The sequence below is a fragment of the Antennarius striatus genome, chromosome 15 (assembly GCF_040054535.1).
Source record: "Antennarius striatus isolate MH-2024 chromosome 15, ASM4005453v1, whole genome shotgun sequence".
NCBI classification, from domain to species: domain Eukaryota; kingdom Metazoa; phylum Chordata; class Actinopteri; order Lophiiformes; family Antennariidae; genus Antennarius; species Antennarius striatus.
Window position 1 is genome coordinate 2049350 of NC_090790.1, and position 20400 is coordinate 2069749.

General features: G+C 43.6%; 1 protein-coding gene across 1 annotated transcript in view; it reads left to right on the forward strand.

Moving 5' to 3' along the window:
• Positions 1-20400, forward strand: part of tln1 (talin 1) — a 56707-nt gene that overhangs the window by 26201 nt on the left and 10106 nt on the right. The window contains exons 17-49 of the mRNA XM_068334766.1: positions 382-590; positions 664-762; positions 1810-1977; positions 2980-3274; positions 4155-4321; positions 4404-4532; positions 4645-4758; positions 5119-5232; positions 6433-6567; positions 6830-6958; positions 7071-7173; positions 7497-7705; positions 8510-8629; positions 8792-8989; positions 9446-9585; positions 9672-9765; positions 11212-11301; positions 11438-11560; positions 13137-13280; positions 13364-13525; positions 14113-14253; positions 14364-14545; positions 14647-14779; positions 15182-15283; positions 15388-15558; positions 16094-16342; positions 16421-16540; positions 16621-16767; positions 17906-18072; positions 18165-18348; positions 18430-18555; positions 19576-19692; positions 20046-20231. Of these exons, the coding sequence (XP_068190867.1) occupies positions 382-590; positions 664-762; positions 1810-1977; positions 2980-3274; positions 4155-4321; positions 4404-4532; positions 4645-4758; positions 5119-5232; positions 6433-6567; positions 6830-6958; positions 7071-7173; positions 7497-7705; positions 8510-8629; positions 8792-8989; positions 9446-9585; positions 9672-9765; positions 11212-11301; positions 11438-11560; positions 13137-13280; positions 13364-13525; positions 14113-14253; positions 14364-14545; positions 14647-14779; positions 15182-15283; positions 15388-15558; positions 16094-16342; positions 16421-16540; positions 16621-16767; positions 17906-18072; positions 18165-18348; positions 18430-18555; positions 19576-19692; positions 20046-20231 (4967 nt within the window). The remainder of the gene's footprint in view (positions 1-381; positions 591-663; positions 763-1809; positions 1978-2979; positions 3275-4154; positions 4322-4403; positions 4533-4644; positions 4759-5118; positions 5233-6432; positions 6568-6829; positions 6959-7070; positions 7174-7496; positions 7706-8509; positions 8630-8791; positions 8990-9445; positions 9586-9671; positions 9766-11211; positions 11302-11437; positions 11561-13136; positions 13281-13363; positions 13526-14112; positions 14254-14363; positions 14546-14646; positions 14780-15181; positions 15284-15387; positions 15559-16093; positions 16343-16420; positions 16541-16620; positions 16768-17905; positions 18073-18164; positions 18349-18429; positions 18556-19575; positions 19693-20045; positions 20232-20400) is intronic.

A 20400-nucleotide genomic window follows, 5' to 3' on the forward strand; every position in this document is an offset into this window, starting at 1 on the left:
TGGTCTGCTGTTCCTGTATGTGTTAGATCCTGATGGAGAAATTCCATCAATCAATCAATCAATCAATCAATCAATCAATCAATCAGTCAATCAAGTTTTACTTATATAGTGTGTAATCATGTCAACAGACATTTCAGAGTGCTTTAACAGACAGAAAAACCCAACTGAACCCTCCAGAGCATAAGCAACAGCAGCGGGAAAAAACTCCCTCATTGAGGGAGAAACTCCGTCTAGGACCCAGACTGTTGAGGGCGGCCGTCCGCCTTGACCGGTTGTATATTCTAGAACCAGCAGTAGGCCTGTATGTTGAGAGCTAACGCTCTAGATGGATTACAGGTGGTTGTACCAACACTGTCTGTCCCCCCTCCCACCTGTCCTCAGGTGACCCAGCGGAGACGGACTACACGGCGGTGGGCTGCGCCGTCACCACCATCTCCTCCAACCTGACGGAGATGTCCAAGGGGGTCAAGCTGCTGGCTGCTCTGATGGACGATGAGGGGGGGAACGGCCAGCAGCTGCTGGGGGCCGTGAAGAACCTGGCCTGTGCCGTCTCTGACATGCTGAAGACCGCCCAGCCTGCAAACACAGAGGTACGCGGCCACACGCCACGTGTACACGTGTCACGTGACTGCACGTGTCATCCTCTCTTGTGTTCTGGTCCAGCCCCGTCAGAACCTCCTCCAGGCGGCAGGAAACGTGGGCCAGGCCAGCGGAGAACTCCTGGCTCAGATCGGAGAGACGGACACCGACCCACAGTTCCAGGTTAGACGTCTGAGCTGTTGCGTCCCAATCACTTTTGGTACCTCGTTCTATCCTGTCTCTTTTTTTATACACAATCTGAATTTTGTACTCTGTCCTTGAAACTGAAAGTAGAGTTTTTAATTAACCCCTAAACTACCTGGCATATAAAGCCCCAACTCCACCTTTAACCCAGCAACAGATTTAGTAGAGGTAGTGGTTGAAATGGTTTATTTAGAAAGTAGGACAGTAGATATTTGAAAACGTATTCTGCTTTGATAGAAGCCTATTTCTGCTGTCATTATCAGATAATGATAAATAGGTCTTCATCGTTCTTAATTTCCCTTCGGGGATTATAACGGTGTATAAAATTAAAAAAAAATTTTTTTTTACAGGATAGAACAAAATAAAAGATGAAAAATAACACAAACTAAAGGCAAAAATACACTTTTTATTAAAAAAAACCCAATGAGAATAACGGATAAAAACATGTAAATAGTGATTTTTCTACATTCCAATTACAACTTATTTTATATCTGCATTAATCATGTATTCTAGGATTTTATTTTTACTATTTTTTAAGGTTATGAATGAAGATATGCAGAATAACATTTATGTACTTCTTGTACTGGAACGTTAGCCATCTTTTATTTATGCAACCTCTAATTTCAAAGGAGTCTGGGATTTTATTCCTTGTATTCTACCCCTTTGTTTGAATCTGTTTATGAAAACACTTTGTTTGATGGGCTGTCAGAAGGGATAGGTGACCACCAACCCTCCATCCCATAAAGAAAAGGGACACAGTAGAACATTGGGGTATGGCTAAGGAGAACTTAGGTTGAGTAAACGACCGACTTAATACCAGAGAACGACAAATTTAACGTGTAATCCACATTTATCTGTGGCTGTATTAATAAGGAGTGTCCTGTAGTCCCTCTGATTTGGGTCCAAATGGTTCTAGTAAAGGTTCTTATGAGTGTTTGTTCTTACTGTGAAGTGATGTAATTGCTGAATAACTGATGCTGATGTGGTTGTATGTGTGTGTGTGTGTGTGTGTGTGTGTGTGTACAGGACATGCTGATGCAGCTGGCTAAAGCTGTGGCTAACGCTGCAGCGGCTCTGGTGCTCAAAGCCAAGAACGTGGCCCAGAAGACGGAGGACTCGGCCCAGCAGAACCGGGTCATCGCTGCAGCCACCCAGTGTGCGCTGTCCACGTCCCAGCTGGTGGCCTGCACCAGGGTGAGTGGTTCAGAGACGGGATGGTCACGGCTGGGGGGGGACTGGAGGAGTAGAAAATGTCACTACACCTGGGACGGGCAGGAGCTCAGTCCAGTACTGATGGGGACCAGAGGGTCGCTGGTTCAAGACCCTCCGGTTGTGGGGGGGGGGGGGGTTAATTAATTAAAAATAAAATTTATATATATATATATATATTTATATATATACTGTATATATATATATATATATATATATATATATATATATATATATATATATATATATATATATATATATATATAATTAGTGGACTAGGAATTTCTCTATTGGATTAATACCGTTAATTTAAATTAAACTACACAGCAAAATACCACTTAACCAGAGCCTGGGCTTTATTCAGTCAATAGAATCTTTGAATAAAGTAGTTGATTAAATTAATATAAATGTGTAGAATTGTGTGTAAAATTCAAATATCAAATCATATTTCAAATATTCAAATAAAAATCAAATATTTGTTAATAAATTGCACACAGAAATAAACACATGAATCCAGTAAGTGAGGCGTCAGGTTTCATTCGTCTCCCTTCAGGTCTGAACTGGACAGAGGGACAAATGTCAGCAAGCTCTATAGAGAATGTGATGAAGACGAGTATTAATAGTAGTAATACTAATGAATAGATAAATATATAAATAAATAATAATAAATATATAATATAATATGTAATAAAATAAATATAAATTAATTAATAATAAATAGAATTATTAGAATATCGGAATTATCAGCACATGTTAACACATCTGGGTTTATTTCCTAGATGTTATCTTTCCCAGTTTGACTACATTTTGAAACAAGTGTTTGTAAAGATCAATGATTAAAATAAAGATTGTTTTTTATTATATATACTGTATGTATTTTTTTAATCTTTAAACTGAATCTGTGTGATCCAGTTTAAATAATTATATATCAGAATGTCTGCTTTCCTCTTGTGTGTTAATCCTACATGTCTTCTCCCACCTGTCCAGGTGGTGGCCCCCACCATCAGCTCCCCGGTGTGCCAGGAGCAGCTGATCGAAGCCGGCAAGCTGGTGGCCAAGTCCGTGGAGGGCTGTGTGGAGGCGTCGCAGGGGGCCACCAATGACGAGGGCCTCCTCAAACAGGTGGGCGTGGCCGCGACGGGCGTCACACACGCCCTGAACGAGCTGCTCCAACACATCAAGCAGTACGCCAGCGGGGCTCATCCGATTGGTCGCCACGGCGAGGCCACCGACCGCATCCTGGACGTCACAGAGAACATCTTCAGCTCCATGGGGGACGCTGGTAGGTGTAGAGAGAACAGCAGCGAGGTGTGAAGTCTGAGACTGTAACTAACCCTTAGGAACTGTTTGGGCCCAAAACATTTTTGTTGTTTTTATGTGTTTCTCGCCCAATAAATCAGTTAAAATTCTAAATGTACGAAATGTTGTCAGTAATTTTCTTTCATTTTTATTTTCTAAATTCCTTAATGTCTGTCATTGGAAGTGTATATAATAGTGTACACACAATACCTGGTAGGGTCAAAAATGGTCCAATTGACTCCCATTATAACCACATACTCATATACTATAAGCATATACAGTATATATTACATATTGATTATATATGTATATGAAATACTGTGTATATACTGTATTTTACTATATACAATAATGCTGACATGTTGTAATGAAACATGATCTTCATTGTCTGCAGCTGCCCCCACAATGACCCCACAACCCAGACACAGACCCACTGTCTGTGTTCACACACCTACAAAAATATGTTTTTCCATTCATCCAATAGTTGTAACCTCTTTATCAGAAGTATTAAACTGTGCACTAACTTTTGGAAATATTCCATATTTTTATGTTTTTTCTATTGGAAGAAAAAAAGGGTTCTAATGGCAAATTCCATATAAACATATATAATAATAATAAGAAAGATATAATAAACTTTATATCTGTGGATAGGTCTGACGTAATGGAAAAGATCTGATGCATTGAAAGAAAAAAAAATTTCTGTATTATATTTTTTCTTGACACTTTTATGAGACGGCCCTTTTGTGACCCCACCAGGTAATGTGTGTAGTCATTTTAACAGGTCTCTGAGTGTTAATACTGCAGTACATTACGTATCAGTGGTACCACTGTGCTTTCCCTTTGCCTCTAATGTCCTCCATCAGGTGAGATGGTTCGTCAGGCTCGTATCCTCGCTCAGGCCACATCCGATCTGGTCAACGCCATCAAGATGGATGCAGAGGTGGAGTCCGACCTGGAGAACTCGCGCAAGCTGCTGTCAGCCGCCAAACTGCTGGCCGACGCCACGGCAAAGATGGTGGAGGCAGCTAAGGTCTGAAGGAGTGTGTTTGAACACAGCAAACAGACCCGGTCATGTGTTTCTGATCTGATGAGGTGGGTGTGGTTCACCTCAGGGGGCAGCAGCCAATCCCGACAGCGAGGAGCAGCAGCAGAAGTTACGAGAGGCTGCCGAGGGTCTCCGCATGGCCACCAACGCCGCGGCGCAGAACGCCATCAAGAAGCGACTCGTCAACAAGCTGGAGGTAAATAAGATCAGTGCAGATCAGATGAAATACAAGTTTTCCCAAAAGTTTTCCAAAGTTAAACTATAATTCAGTCGACGGGTTTTACGCTGACTCGTCTGTTTCCTGTCAGAACGCGGCCAAACAGGCGGCGGCGGCGGCCACTCAGACCATAGCTGCTGCCCAGAATGCCGCCTCCTCCAACAGGAACCAGGCGGCCCAGCAGCAGCTGGTCCAGAGCTGTAAGGTAACCACACACACACACACACACACACACACACACACACACACACACACACACACACACACACACACACACACACACACACACACACACACACACACACACACACACACACACACACACACACACACACACACACACACACACACACACACACACACAGGTTCTTCTCAGAGCGTTCCACAGAGGAGATGGAAGCTGCTTCTAGTTGTAAAAATCTCACGTTTAAAGTCAACTTAAATTCACTAAACCTGGATAGGAAGTACAGAACATAATTATTCACTTTTTAAGTGTGTGTGACATGAACATGCAGTGTAGGCATTGGAGAAGCCCTCCTGCTTACAGACACACTGCCCCCTGCAGGTGGTGGCAGAACAGATCCCCCGTCTGGTTCAGGGGGTCCGAGGCAGCCAGTCTCAACCCGACAGCCCCAGCGCTCAGCTGGCTCTCATCAGCGCCAGCCAGAACTTCCTGCAGGTGAGACACACACACACACACACACACACTGATACACACACACACACACAAACACACCTCCAGAAAGTAGTGCATCCCTGGGATGCGCTTCACGAAAAATGTGTGCATCCCAACATGACGTTTATACATCCCAAAAGTAAAAACAGAATATACGGTAGAAGAGTACGCAAGGATTGAGTTTAACCAATAGTACAATATGAAAACTAAACACACTGTTAATTTAATGTTTTTATTAATAACATCATAATTATTGAAGTAAAAAGAAAAAAAAGTAAAATTATATTAGTTTTACTGACATGTTAAAGTCTGGTGGTCAGAAAGAAACAGTTTTAGACATAAAAAAAAGATGTAATACAGTTTGTTTTTCACTTTTACTTTTCTCTCAATAGTTTTCTTTTCCTTTAATTCATATTTTCTCCTGTGGACACTGAGCCAAGCTGACAGAACCTTCACACACATTTAGTAATATCTGTAGTAATACCTGTAGTAATATCTGTAGTAATATCTGTAGTAATACCTGTAGTAATATCTGTAGTAATGTCTGTAGTAATATCTGTAGTAATATCTGTAGTAATACCTGTAGTAATATCTGTAGTAATATCTGTAGTAATATCTGTAGTAATACCTGTAGTAATACCTGTAGTAATACCTGTAGTAATATCTGTAGTAATATCTGTCATTTTTCTTCATTATCTTTTGATTGTTATTTATTCAAGAAAACACTCATTGTCACTTGCTTTTTCTCAAACTTGTAGGTCTTTCCGAGGTATGGTGATAATCAATCACCCTTTATTAGTCTATCTCTTAATCCCACCAGCAGACGTTCCAAAGCGCTTTAACAGACAGACAAACCCAACACGACTCTTCTTGTCCTCTGGGGGGTCGAACTAACTCCTCTCTCACTGCAGCTTAGAACCAGCACACGTCCTGTTGCTGATTGGTCGATTTTAATAAGGCAGAATCACACAGGTGACACGCAAGTTTCTCGTGCGAGATCAAAACAAAATGGCGATTTCTGGGTTTGAATTTAAGTGGAGAAATGGAAAAATTGTGAATATTTTTGCTGAATGAAGTGCATTTAAAGCTTACGCCCCAGGGACACACTGTCTGACACTTCAGTCCAACCAGTTCTCTGATATCAGCGTATTCTAACATGGAGTTACTGCTGTTTGCATTCTCTGTCTGTGTCTCCTCTACCAGCCTGGTGCTAAGATGGTCACAGCCTCCAAGGCCACAGTTCCCACCATCGGTGACCAGGCCTCAGCCATGCAGCTCAGCCAGTGTGCCAAGAACCTGGCCAGTGCTCTGGCCGAGCTGCGCACCGCGTCACAAAAGGTCCGTCCCCAATATTAATTAACGTTTTCATTCATGTTTGAACAATGACTGTCAAGAGGAAAAGCTCCTGATAAACCCTGGGGCAGTAGAGGTGATACGTGCCCCTGGGGGTCAGAGACAGTCACCGACTCAGGTGGTTGAACATGTGGTCAATGCATGCACACATGCATTGATAGTGTGTGTGTGTGTGTGTGTGTGTGTGTGTGTGTGTGTGTGTGTGTGTGTGTGTGTGTGTGTGTGTGTGTCACACTAATGTGTGTAGGCTCAGGAGTCGTGTGGCCCTCTGGAGATAGACAACGCTCTGTCAATGGTCAGAGATCTGGAGAAGGACATGCAGGAAGCCAGGGCTTCAGCTGAGGAGGGCAAACTCAAACCACTACCAGGACAGACGGTACACACACACACACACACACACACACACACACACACACACACACACACACACACATGATTATTGAGTGTTTCAGTCTGAGTAATGTTTGGTCTATCTTTGCTGTGCTCAGCTGGAGAAATGCTCCCAGGATCTGGGATTGACTACTAAGGCTGTGAGCTCCGCAATCGCCCAGCTGCTGAGCGAGGCGACCCAGGGCAATGAGAACTACACAGGTGGGTCGACATGAATACACCTGGGCAGGTGCAACATGTCTGGAAGCACTGGGAGAGCAAAGACCACCGCCACTGTCACTAACATACACCCATTAGGGGGTATTTATGTCACTCAGACAGGGGAAACCACTGGTCCAGACCCCAGGCTATGGCTTGTGTGTATGTTAGTATGTTAGGAGTCAACGTTGTATTGTAAAAACATGTTTGGAGACTTAACAATCAATAATAAGTAACATCTCCTCTGTGTGTTGCGAGAAAATTGACCTTTTCTGAACGTTTTACATCCAGAAATGAGAAATAATTGTGTTGATGTTTGGACCCAGGCATGGCAGCCAGAGACGTGGCCCAGGCCCTGAAGTCGTTAGCCTCGGCTGCCAGAGGAGTAGCAGCCACCACAGACGACCCTCAGGCGCGGAACGCGATGCTGGACTGCGCTGGTGACGTCATGGACAAGTCAGCCAACCTGATCGAAGAGACCAAGAGGGCCATCGCCAAACCGGGAGACGCAGAGAGTCAGCAGAGGCTGGCCCAGGTGAGACGTCTGGTCGCTTCACCTGAAACAGAGATACCAGCTGGAGGACGGATACATCAGTGAGACCGCATCTCGTTCTTTACCACGTGTCCGTGGATGGATACAACATCTGTGAGACCGCATCTCATTCGTTACCAAGTGTTCGCGGATGGATACAACATCTGTGAGACTGCATCTCGTTCTTTACCACGTGTTCGTGGATGGATACATCTGTGAGACCGCATCTCGTTCTTTACCGCGTGTTCGTGGGTGGATACAACGTCTGTGAGACTGCATCTCGTTCTTTACCACGTGTTCGTGGATGGATACAACATCAGTGAGACCGCATCTCGTTCTTTACCACCTGTTAGCGGATGGATACAAGATCAGTGAGACCGCATCTTGTTCTTTATGTGTTGGCGGATGGATATGACATCAGTGAGACCGGATCTCGTTCTTTACCACGTGTTGGCGGATGGATACGACATCAGTGAGACCGGATCTCGTTCTCGTTGGTGGAGTAAAGACGTAGCTGGTGTGTTCTCGTGACTTTTGAGTTTCTTTTAATACTTTATCATTGTTTATGTAACTTAATATAATTAATTATGCACATATTAAGTATGCGTGTATTGATTGATAATACAATCAATACATCAATTGCTTTTGTTTAAAATGATTTTAGTTATTTAAATGGGGAAATGTTTGTTCGTACCTCAGTCACAGGACAGATTAAACTATCTCAAGGTGTTACTGTACGCATATTTTACATTGCACTGTGTGTGTGTGTGTGTATGTGTGTGTGTGTGTGTGTGTGTGTGTGTGTAGGTGGCTAAGGCGGTGTCTCAGGCCTTGAACAGGTGTGTGAACTGCCTTCCTGGCCAGAGGGACGTGGACAACGCCATCCGCACCGTGGGCGAAGCCAGCAAGAGCCTCCTGGCTGACTCTGTAGGTACCACACACACCAGAACACACCAACACACACACCAGAGGATGGGGTGCGTCAGGGTGGGGGCTCTCCCTTACTGTCTTGTGTTCTTTGACCTTCAATGAAGATATCGAGGTCCAACATGAAGCATTTGTCTCTGATGGTTCTCCTCTTTGCTCCAGTTCCCCTCCAGTGGAAGAAGCTTCCAGGATGTTCAAGCTCAACTCAACGAAGTAGCAGCTGGACTCAACCAGTCAGCCAATGAGGTGGTCCAGGCCTCTAGAGGGACCACCCAGGATCTGGCCAGGGCCACCAGCAAATTTGGACAGGACTTCAGCAACTTCCTGGAAGCTGGTGTGGACATGGCGGGAACATCTCAGGTCAGTAGGAGGAGAAAACACGAACAGAAAAATACCTCCAACATGTTCATCCTGATCATTTCTTCTATTTCTATCGTGTTGGAGGTACTTTTGCTTTTTATGTTCAGCATTTTTCTTTTTGAGGTTTATACTAAACGTTAAACGTTTAAAACAAAAGTGAAGTTTTATTTTTTATAAAGGCTCTGGAATCTCCTGCCAGTACTTTAAGTTTTTAACTGTTATTACTGTTCAAGTGGTTTCAGGGGCAGATTAATCCACAGCTGTTATTCTAGTGCACATGAGTCAAACTCATGGCCCGGGGGCCAAATGTGGCCCTCCACATCATTTTATGTGACCCACGAGAGCATAAACGGTCAGAGTGTCTAAAAATAAATGGGTCAAAAGTGTGCTTTCACCAAAACTACATTTCCCATAATGCCGTAATTCAGCCCATCCCACTCTCCTCTGTTCTCCCAGTCTAAGGAGGACCAAACACAGGTGGTGTCCAATCTGAAGACGATCTCCATGTCCTCCAGTAAACTCCTGCTGGCAGCCAAAGCCCTGACCACCGACCCCACCTCCCCCAACCTCAAGAACCAGCTGGCCGCGGCGGCCCGGTACGAGCCCCTCCCCGTCTCTCTGTTTGTCGATACGTGTTCCTGTCAGTCTGTCCTGACGTGTGTGTGTGTCTTCATGTCCACAGGGCAGTTACAGACAGCATCAACCAGCTCATCACCATGTGTACCCAGCAGGCCCCTGGGCAGAAGGAGTGTGACAATGCCCTCAGAGAGCTGGAGGTAACGGCGTCACGTTGTTGATGTTCTCTGTTGTTACTGAAGGCTTCAGTGTGAACAGGGTCTGCTTTATGGATGGAAACTGTAGAAACTCCACTGCCATCAGGAAAACCACTGGTGATGGTTCAACCCCAGGGACCTAATAAAATGTCTACACACATTACCTGATGGGGTCACAAATGGGTCGTCTCATGAAAGTGTAAAAAAACAAGATAATACAGAAATATTTTTTTCTGTCAAAGCATCAGATCTTTAAGATTACTTCAGACCTATCCACAGATATAAAGTTATTATATATATTTTTTATTATTATATTTGTTTATGTGGAATTTGCCATTAAAACCCTGTTTTTCATCCAATGGGAAAAATACAAAATATGGAATATTTCCAAAAGTTAGTGGACAGTTTAATACTTCTCATTAAGTATTAAAACTCATATATACAAATATATATACAGGCAAACCTTGATTTCCGACCACAATTCGTTCGGGAAAGCTGTTCAAATACTGATTTGTTCAAATTTCAAATACATCTTTCCCATTACAAATAATGTAAATGGTCCTAATCCGTTCCAAGACACTAGAAAACTACCTTTTTTCACCATAATATGTTATTTCATAATGTCATTTATATATCAAATTGTATGGTAATGAAACATCAAAAGAAGCAAACACGAGAAAGAAAGAAAAAACATCGATGTAATCAGGTTAGCCTCAGGTACGAGTTACTGTCGTCTTTTGGACAGACGTTTACGGTACCGTAACTCGTACCGTAGGCAATGGAACGCAAATTAAGTGAAAAATCATTGAATACAGTAAACTAAAATAAAAAGCACATTACCGTCACTTTTTCTCTCGACTTTTCTCGCATTTTCTCGCGCTTAGCGGCGAGAAAAAGGCGCTTGTTTCGCGTTCGACTTCCAAATTCTAAGACAACAAAAATATATATATAAACTCACCTATTGGATGAATGGAAAATGTTTTTGCCGGTGTGTAAACAGACATTGGGTCTGTGTCTAGGTTGTGGCGTCATTGTGGGGTCATTGTCTTGCTGCAGACAATGAAGATCATGTTTCATTATAACAAATCAGCAATATTGTATAAATTAATATATATCATAAACATGTATATTATATAAATATAATATACATATATATGCTTATAATATATGAAAAATATGTGGTTATAATGGGACTAAATTGGACCATTTTTGACCCTATCAGGTATTGTGTGTACACAGTGAAAATCTGCTATTCTATACACTTCCAATGACAGGCTTTGAGGAATTTGGAGTTGTATGTTGGAAATAAAATCTTTTAGTGTTAAACAAATCAAAATGAAAATGATTGATAAATAAATACTAATTAATTGTTATTAAAGGGAGTGTAAATACTGTGCAGACACAGACTCAGGTTGTGACTGTTGTGTGTGTGTGTGTGTGTGTGTGTAGTCGGTGAAAGGGATGCTGGAGAACCCAACAGAAGCCATCAGCGACGCGTCCTACTTTGACTGCATCGACAGCGTCATGGAGAATTCAAAGGTAGGACACAGCTGTTCAAGACACGGACAAAACGTTTACAGACGCAGTTCAGTCTGTCCTGTATGAGATGGCACTTGACTGGTCGTTCAAGTTTTCTCAGTCATCATCATCATCATCATCATCATCTTGTTGACAGGTCCTGGGTGAGTCCATGGCTGGAATCTCCCACAATGCAAAGAACTCCAACCTGCCAGAGTTTGGTGACTCTGTCAGTGCCGGTTCCAAAGCCCTGTGTGGGCTGACTGAAGCAGCTGCACAGGTAGAACCCATCTGAGTTTACGTTAGCTTCAAGCTAATGAAGCATTAGCTTCATGCATCACAGCATCACAACATGCAGTCATGGGCTAATCCAGTTGTCTGCTGCATTTAAATACGTTTGTGTAAACTGATGACAAATAACTTGACCTGATCGACCTCATTGATTATTGTAAACGTATTCTCCTTTTGAATTTAATGGCAGTTCACATTTCAGATAAGATGAGGTCAAGGCACAGAAAAGGCAGCTCTTTAAATACATTTTTGGACACTGCTTAAATAAAGAGGTTAATTGGGGGGTATGATTGTCTCTGACGGGGGCATCTACTAAAGAACGGAAGGAGACAGGTTCACTGCTTCACCTGGAGCAGTGGTGTAAGCCCCGGGCTGCGTACCATTCTGTGGGTCAGTTGGTTCCACCCACACAGGAAGAACACACAACGTACATTATTTCCATTTTATTTATTATCCGGTTCTGAACGATGTTTTGTTTTGGAAAATTACCTCATTCTCTGTAACATGTATGTCTATGACTCACTCTTGACTTATGTCGAGATGCGTGCCTCGGTCACATGACTGCTTCTTAAAGGGGCCGCTCCTGCCGGTAACACAGAGTACATTACAGCTAAAATGAAACTCCAATGCTAAGAAACATCTTTGGAAAGTTTCTTTGCAGAATAATAGAACCAGTGAGGACCCAGAGGAACCCATGAGTACAAAGAGAGAAAGAAAGCTGCAAAATACCAGTTTTTATGCTGGTCATACCATTTAGCCCCCGGTCCGTTAAATACTGCCCAGTGTTAAACCAGTCAGTGGCACAAAAAAGTTGGGGACCACTGCTCTACTCACAGCCCAGCTGAATCACCAGGTTTAAAAGAAGTTCTATTTTCAAAATGAACTCTTCAGGTATTTGACAGTTCAATAAATATAAAATCTATCTGGTCTACAACACAGTCTGTGTCTTCAATGTCAGCCCCTTGTGTGAGTGAGTTTGACGCCCCTGCCCAACTATGATTGCAAGAGCTCAGAAACTTTGTGTTTAACAAAACAGTCAGAGATTAGAACATCCCGCGACACCCCTGAATTCAACCTTTTACCCTTTTTGCACCATAAAAGATAAAAAAGTGTTTACGTTGACCTTGACCTAGTTTTCCAAAGGTGAAGGTCATCATCACATGTTTGTGCCTCTGGCTTCCTGAAAATGTTGCTTTTTGTTTTGTGATTATATCTCATCAGGTTTCAGAGATGTGTACATAATGAGGTATAAAAGTGAAAATGTGACCTTGACCTTGTTTTTCAGGGTCAAGGTTGTGATCTAATTTTCATCCCCTTGCCTCCCTGAATAGAACGCCCTTTGTTTCGTCTTTCTATCTTATCCGGTTTCTGAGATATGTACCAAAAAATGTACAGAAGTTGAAATTTGACCTTGACCTAGCTTTCTCAAGGTCATCATCTCATTTTTATCCCCGTTGCTGCCTGAGTAATGTGCTCTTTGTTTCATCTTCAAACACACAAACACTGACAATACATCACCACTTCTCATCGCTCATCCCTGACCAGAGATCTGTTTACGCCCCCAGGCTTCCTACCTGGTGGGGGTATCGGACCCCAACAGCTCAGCGGGTCAGAAGGGCCTGGTGGACCCGGCTCAGTTCGCCCGGGCGAACCAGTCCATCCAGATGGCCTGTCAGAACCTGGTGGATCCAGCCTGCACACAGTCCCAGGTACGTGTTCATTCTCTTTCACCTTGGGATTATTTAGTCTTAATCTTAATCCACTGCCCTCTGACTCACTGCTCTCTGCTCAGGTTCTCTCTGCAGCCACCATCGTAGCCAAACACACGTCTGCCCTGTGTAACGCCTGCCGTCTGGCCTCCTCCAAGACTCCAAACCCCGTTGCTAAGAGACAGTTTGTCCAGTCAGCCAAAGAGGTGGCTAACACCACCGCTAACCTGGTCAAGTCCATTAAGGTGTGCACTCTTAATATTTATCACCAAGTCACGCTAAAACAGATGTCTGGCTTTTGTTTCTGAGGAGCTGACCTCACAGCAGCGTTAGAGTTAGGGCTGCACCCTATCTTTTGAAGCATCCTTACCCTTTAAAAGCTTTGGTCTTACTAAAACACAGTAACGCTGCACTAGTTCTGCAGTACAACGACAGAAACTGTTTCAGAAACAGTCAGAGCAGGAACCCACCGATCAATGAGAGTCAGGTTGAGTTTCTGAGTTCTTTGTCCCTGAAATAAAACCTGAAATAAAACTGAAATAATGATAATTCTAATAATGATAATAAATGATAAAATAATTACAATTTTTTTTCTTTCAGTTCACTTAGTTCTATATTTTCTATATTTTTCTTGTCAATCTAATTGTGTGAGACCAGGTTTTAATGCATCTTGTAGCAGTGGAAGAATGGGCTGCGTCATACAAACCTGGGATAGCCTTAGCTCTGAAATAGGCTGTGGTTTAAATTGATCTGTACTGGTTTAGTCTGAGGATCTGTTTAGGGGTTCACGGGTCCCATTCATTTGCTAATGGGTGACTCCTGTTTCCTGCAGGCTTTGGACGGAGCCTTTAATGAGGAGAACAGGGAGAAGTGTAAGGCTGCCACCGGCCCCCTGATAGAGGCTGTGGACAACCTGACGGCCTTCGCCTCCAATCCAGAGTTCGCCAGCATCCCAGCTCAGATCAGCCCTGAGGTGAGTCTGATGATGATGACCTGTCTGCTCTGAAGGACCCATGTTGTTGGGGCGTTGGGGGTTCTACTCGTGTCATCGAGTCAGCTGCTTCTCCTTCTCCACACCTTCAGGGCCACGCAGCCATGGAGCCCATCCTGGCAGCAGCAAAGACCATGTTGGAGAGTTCGACCGGTTTGATCCAGACCGCCCGCTCTCTGGCCGTCAACCCCAAAGACCCCCCCAAGTGGTCGGTGCTGGCTGGACACTCCAGGACGGTGTCCGACTCCATCAAGAAACTCATTTCCAACATGAGGTAAACCGACGGCTCACGTCTAGACATCACGTCTGTTCTTGTCATGGAGTACCTGGCACTGATGTCACCCCCCCATGTTGCCCTCCTTTGTGTCGGGGCAGAGAGAAGGCTCCTGGTCAGAGGGAGTGTGACGATGCTATTGAGGTCCTGAACGGCTGCATCAGAGAAGTGGATCAAGCGTCTCTGGCTGCCATCAGCCAGCAGCTGACCCCCCGAGAGGACGTCTCCATGGAGGTGAACACATGCATGCTCTGTGTACTGAGTATAGGTCATTATACACTGGTGTGATACTGGTGTGATACTGGTGTGATACTGGTGTGACACTGGTGTGATACTGGTGTGATACAGGTGTGATACTGGTGTGATACTGGTGTGACACTGGTGTTATACAGGTGTGATACTGGTGATACTGGTGTGACACTGGTGTGATACTGGTGTGACACTGGTGTGACACTGGTGTGATACACAGTGTCTGTTGTTGCTGCCAGTGATCCAGTGAATTGTCAGGGCGTTGGTGTGTGTGTTCAGACACGTGAACAATGGGCCGGACGCTGACGTCTAAGACTAAACTTTTAAATTTCCCAGTTGGGATAAATAACGTATTTCTGTCTAATCGTGTGTGACTGTGTGTGACAGACGCTCCACGAGCAGATGGCCGCCTCGGTGCATGAAATCAGTAACCTGATCGATCCGGTGGCCGTGGCTGCTCGCTCTGAGGCCTCCCAGCTGGGACACAAGGTAACGCACCTCTGCACCACCGACACGGTGCAACATGAAGGGTGACCCCCTGGTTTTCCAGCTGAAGGCTCTGACATGAATTCATTCCCACTGCACTCCAACAGGTGTCCCAGATGGCCAGCTACTTCGAGCCCCTGATCATGGCCGCCATCGGCACGGCGTCCAAGATCGTCAGCAGCCAGCAGCAGATGGCCGTGTTGGACCAGACCAAAACCCTGGCAGAGTCAGCGCTGCAGATGCTCTACACCGCCAAAGAGGCAGGAGGAAACCCCAAGGTACTGACCCCGGGTCAGCTGTTATACTACTGTATAACTGATATTAATGTATGGGGCTGATCGGTTCTTAAACACTCTTTTTTTATAAGCTGATGGGATGCAGGTGATTAAATAATCTATTGTTAAAGAGAAAAATATTATAATGATGAAATTATTATAGTCTTAGTTAATTTCCTTTCCGTCTTGTTCTTGTGAAGATTTAGCTAAACTCTCTAGATGACTTCCTTAATCCCCGTTTGTTCCATTGCATTTTGTGGATTTTATTTTTTTATCATGTTGTTTTTAATGTCTGGTTGAATATTATTTATTTATTTATTAATTTTATTAATTTTATTTATTATTTTTGGGTTTTATTTATTAAATAATATTTTATTAATAAAATATTATTTAAAATTATTTATTTTTAAATAACTTTTTATAAAATATTATTTAAAAATTAAAAAATAAAAAGTAAAATAGTATTTGATTAATAAAATATTATCTTATATTTTATTGTTTAATTTCCACATCCCCAAACGTCTCTCCGTGTACCCAGGCGGCTCACATGCAGGAGGCCCTGGAGGAGTCGGTGCAGATGATGAAAGAAGCCGTGGACGACCTGGGGGCGACTCTGGCCGAGGCAGCCAGCGCAGCGGGGGCCGTGGGGGGCATGGTGGACTCCATCAATGATGCTATCAATAAAATGGAAGACGCCCCCACACATGAACCTGAAGGCACCTTCGTGGACTACCAGACCACCATGGTGAAGACCGCCAAGGCCATAGCGGTCACCGTGCAGGAAATGGTGAGTCTTCTTCACCGCCGTCCGATCAGTGCCGTTAATAACCTCATCCATATAATAACTTCTTCTCTCTGTCCTAAGGTCACCAAATCCAACACCAACCCAGACGACCTTGGGGGGTTGGCCAACCAGCTGACCAATGAGTTTGGAAACCTGGCAGATGAGGCCAAATATGCAGCGATGACTGCAGAAAACCAGGAAGTAAATGAACACATCCAGAAGTCATCTCTGCATGCATGACGTGACACGTGTTACCAAACGTCATCTGTGTTTCCCTCCAGATCGGTTCTCACATCAAGAAGCAGGTGGGCGAGTTGGGCTTCAGCTGCACAGGACTGGTGACCAAAGCGGGGGCGCTGCAGTGCAGCCCCAGCGATTCCTTCACCAAGAGGGAGCTGATTGAAAGCGCTCGCAAAGTCTCTGAGAAGGTGACAGAAACATCCACAAACACAAAGAAACACTTTTCTTTAATACAAGAGTGTTTTAAACAGTCAATCAGAGTGTTTCAATGGTAATATAGATAGGAGGTAGTTTAATATCAGTGTTATTACCCTAAATAATAAGATAGTTTGTCGCTCTATCGCGGAATTTCATAACTTATAACGTCGTAACTAATAAATTTAACTAAATATAACTACTCCTTAATGTAACTAATAAATGTAACTAAATGTAACTCAGTGTAATGTAACTAAATGTAACTAATCCTTAATGTAATAAATGTAACTAAATGTAACTCAGTGTAATGTAACTAAATGTAACTACTCCTTAATGTAACTAATAAATGTAACTAAATGTAACTCAGTGTAATGTAACTAAATGTAACTACTCCTTAATGCAACTAATAAATGTAACTAAATGTAACTCAGTGTAATGTAACTAAATGTAACTACTCCTTAATGTAACTAATAAATGTAACTAAATGTAACTCAGTGTAATGTAACTAAATGTAACTACTCCTTAATGTAACTAATAAATGTAACTAAATGTAACTCAGTGTAATGTAACTAAATGTAACTACTCCTTAATGTAACTAATAAATGTAACTAAATGTAACTCAGTGTAATGTAACTAAATGTAACTACTCCTTAATGTTAAATAACTGAATTTCTGACTGATTCTAGTTCCAAACATTACAGTTAGACAGAAAAAACATGTTTGTTTGTTTCTCTGTTCTAACATAAATCCTTTTCATTTGTCAGGTTATTAAACCCACAGAACTCCATCAATCAAGGATCAAACTATCAATCAATAAAGAAAAATAACATCAGACACAAGTCAGGACGTTAAATTTGTTCACAACGTTTAGTCAGAGTTAGAATGGGCTGAACTACTGCATTGTGGGAAATGTAGTTTTTGGTCAAAGGACGCTTTTGACCTAATTGTTTTTAGACACTCTAACCTTTTATGCTCTTGCGGGCCAAATAAAATGACATGGTGGGCCACATTTGGCCCCCGGGCCTTGAGTTTGACTCATGTGGAATAGAAGATGATGTTCAGACTCCTAAAGAGTTCCTGCAGCTTAGAAAGGTAACTTCCTGCCATAACGGACGGCTCCTCTCTCTGCAGGTCTCCCACGTGTTGGCCTCCCTTCAGGCCGGTAACCGTGGCACCCAGGCCTGCATCACCGCCGCCAGCGCCGTGTCTGGAATCATCGCAGACCTGGACACCACCATCATGTTCGCCACCGCTGGAACCCTGAACAGAGAGAACGCAGAGACCTTTGCTGACCACAGGTACCAACCACCGATCAGAGCCCTCCCAGTTACCTTCAGTCCATCGAGTTAATCCTGACTGGTGACCACCGTGATGTTTCTCCTCTTTGCAGAGAATGCATCCTGAAGACAGCCAAAGCTCTGGTGGAGGACACCAAGATGCTGGTGTCCGGCGCCGGAGCCAGTCAGGAGAAACTGGCCCACGCTGCACAGTCTTCAGTCACCACCATCACCAAACTGGCCGATGTGGTCAAACTGGGAGCTGCTAATCTGGGTTCTGAGGACCCTGAGACTCAGGTATGGAGATCAGAGCTGATCCAGAGAAAAGTGTCTGACAGGTAGATGGTAGATGGTAGACCTCTGATGGGCTCTCTGCAGGTGGTCCTCATCAATGCGGTGAAGGACGTGGCCAAAGCGTTGGGGAACCTCATCGGCGCCACTAAGGCAGCAGCAGGCAAACCGTACGACGACCCCAGCATGCTGCAGCTGAAGAGCTCTGCTAAGGTGAGCTAGAAAACCACCGGATCCAGTTTCAGGGATTAACTGGAGCCAACTGGAACCCAGAGTGAGACTCATGTCGTCCTCAGTCAACCTCAGAGTGGTCCCTGTCACACACAGATGGAGCGACGCACAGGGCTTCTGGTGTGTAGGTTACAGTGTGTGGAAGTCTACAGTGTGTATCTGTAGACCTTATGGAGGTGTGTACCCACAATAGTGGGCAGAAAACAGTCTGCAGGCTCAGCAGTTTCCTGTCATTAACTCTCTGTTTGTCTACAAGATGAAACGTATTCACTTGATTTAAATCAGGGGGTCAACTCATTTTCACTGAGGGCCACATCAGCATTACAGCTGTCTTCAAAGGGCCAGATTTAACTAATAAATGGAACTAAATGTAATGTAAAATAAATGTAACTACTCCTTAATGTTAAATAAATGTATTATTGTTTATTACAAACGTTACAGTCACACAGAAAAAACAATATGTTGTTCTAACATAAATCCTTTTAATTTGTCAGGTTATTAAACCCACAGAACTCCATCAATCAAGGATCAAACTATCAACCAATAAAGAAAAATAACATCAGACACCAGTTAGGACATTAACTTTGTTCAAAATATTTTCCATCATTTCCATTGTGGGAAATGTAGTTTTGCTCAAAGCACACTTTTGATCTATTTATTTTTTGACTTTCTGACTTTTTATTCTGTCGCGGGCCACATTACGTGATGTGGAGGGCCACATTTGGCCCCTGGGCCTTGAGTTTGACACATGTGATTTAGATGAACTTCTGTAAGCAGAAGAGGTAAAAGAGGTAATTTTAACATTAATGCTCCAATGAGTAGACAAATGGATGCAGGTAGATGCAACAGTTAAATTTTTATGATAAGTGTTTCAGTCTGAGGCTAGTGAAGAATCTCCTGCACTACTGTGGTGATGTTCTACACGTGGAGACGAGAGCACCGGTGATACGAGTCTGAGTTGTATTTAGTGTCTGCTGATGTGAACACGTCCCTCCGTTCCAGGTGATGGTGACCAACGTGACGTCCCTCCTGAAGACGGTGAAAGCAGTGGAGGATGAAGCCACCAAAGGGACCAGAGCTCTGGAGGCCACCATCGAACACATCAAACAGGAGCTGGCTGTGAGTTCACCGAATATCCTGCAACACCCCTGGATTCAAAATTGTACCCTGACCTACTTTCATAATGACCTTGACCTAGTTTTCCAAAGGTGAAGGTCATCGTCACGTTTTTGTGTCTCTGGCTTCCTGAAAATGTTGCTTTTTGTTTTGTGATTATATCTCCTCGTGTTTCAGAGATGTGAACCTAAAACGGTATAAAAGTGAAAATTTGACCTTGACCTGGCTTTCAAGGTCAAGGTTGTGATCTAATTTCCATCCCCTTGCCTCCCTGAATACCACGCCTTTTGTTTCACCTTTCTATCTTTTTCTTCACAACCTTGGGTCTCCCTAACGTTGCCCTGGCTTTAACACAGGTTTTCAGCAGCTCCGACCCCCCACCAAAGACGACAACACCAGAGGAGTTCATCCGCATGACCAAAGGAATCACTATGGCAACAGCGAAGGCAGTGGCTGCTGGGAACTCCTGTCGGCAGGAAGACATCATCGTTACGGCCAACCTGAGCAGGAGGGCCATCGCTGACATGCTGCACTCCTGCAAGGTACCCCAGAATGGAAAGAGGGGACACACAGGTCTCAGTGGAGGGGGGCATCACTGGCTTTCATCAGATTGTTACCATTACTGTATTATTTGTTGGTTTGTAGAAGCATGCATCATTTATTCACTTCTTTATGCCCTGGAATAAAGTTATCTGGTTACACGCCTCTAAG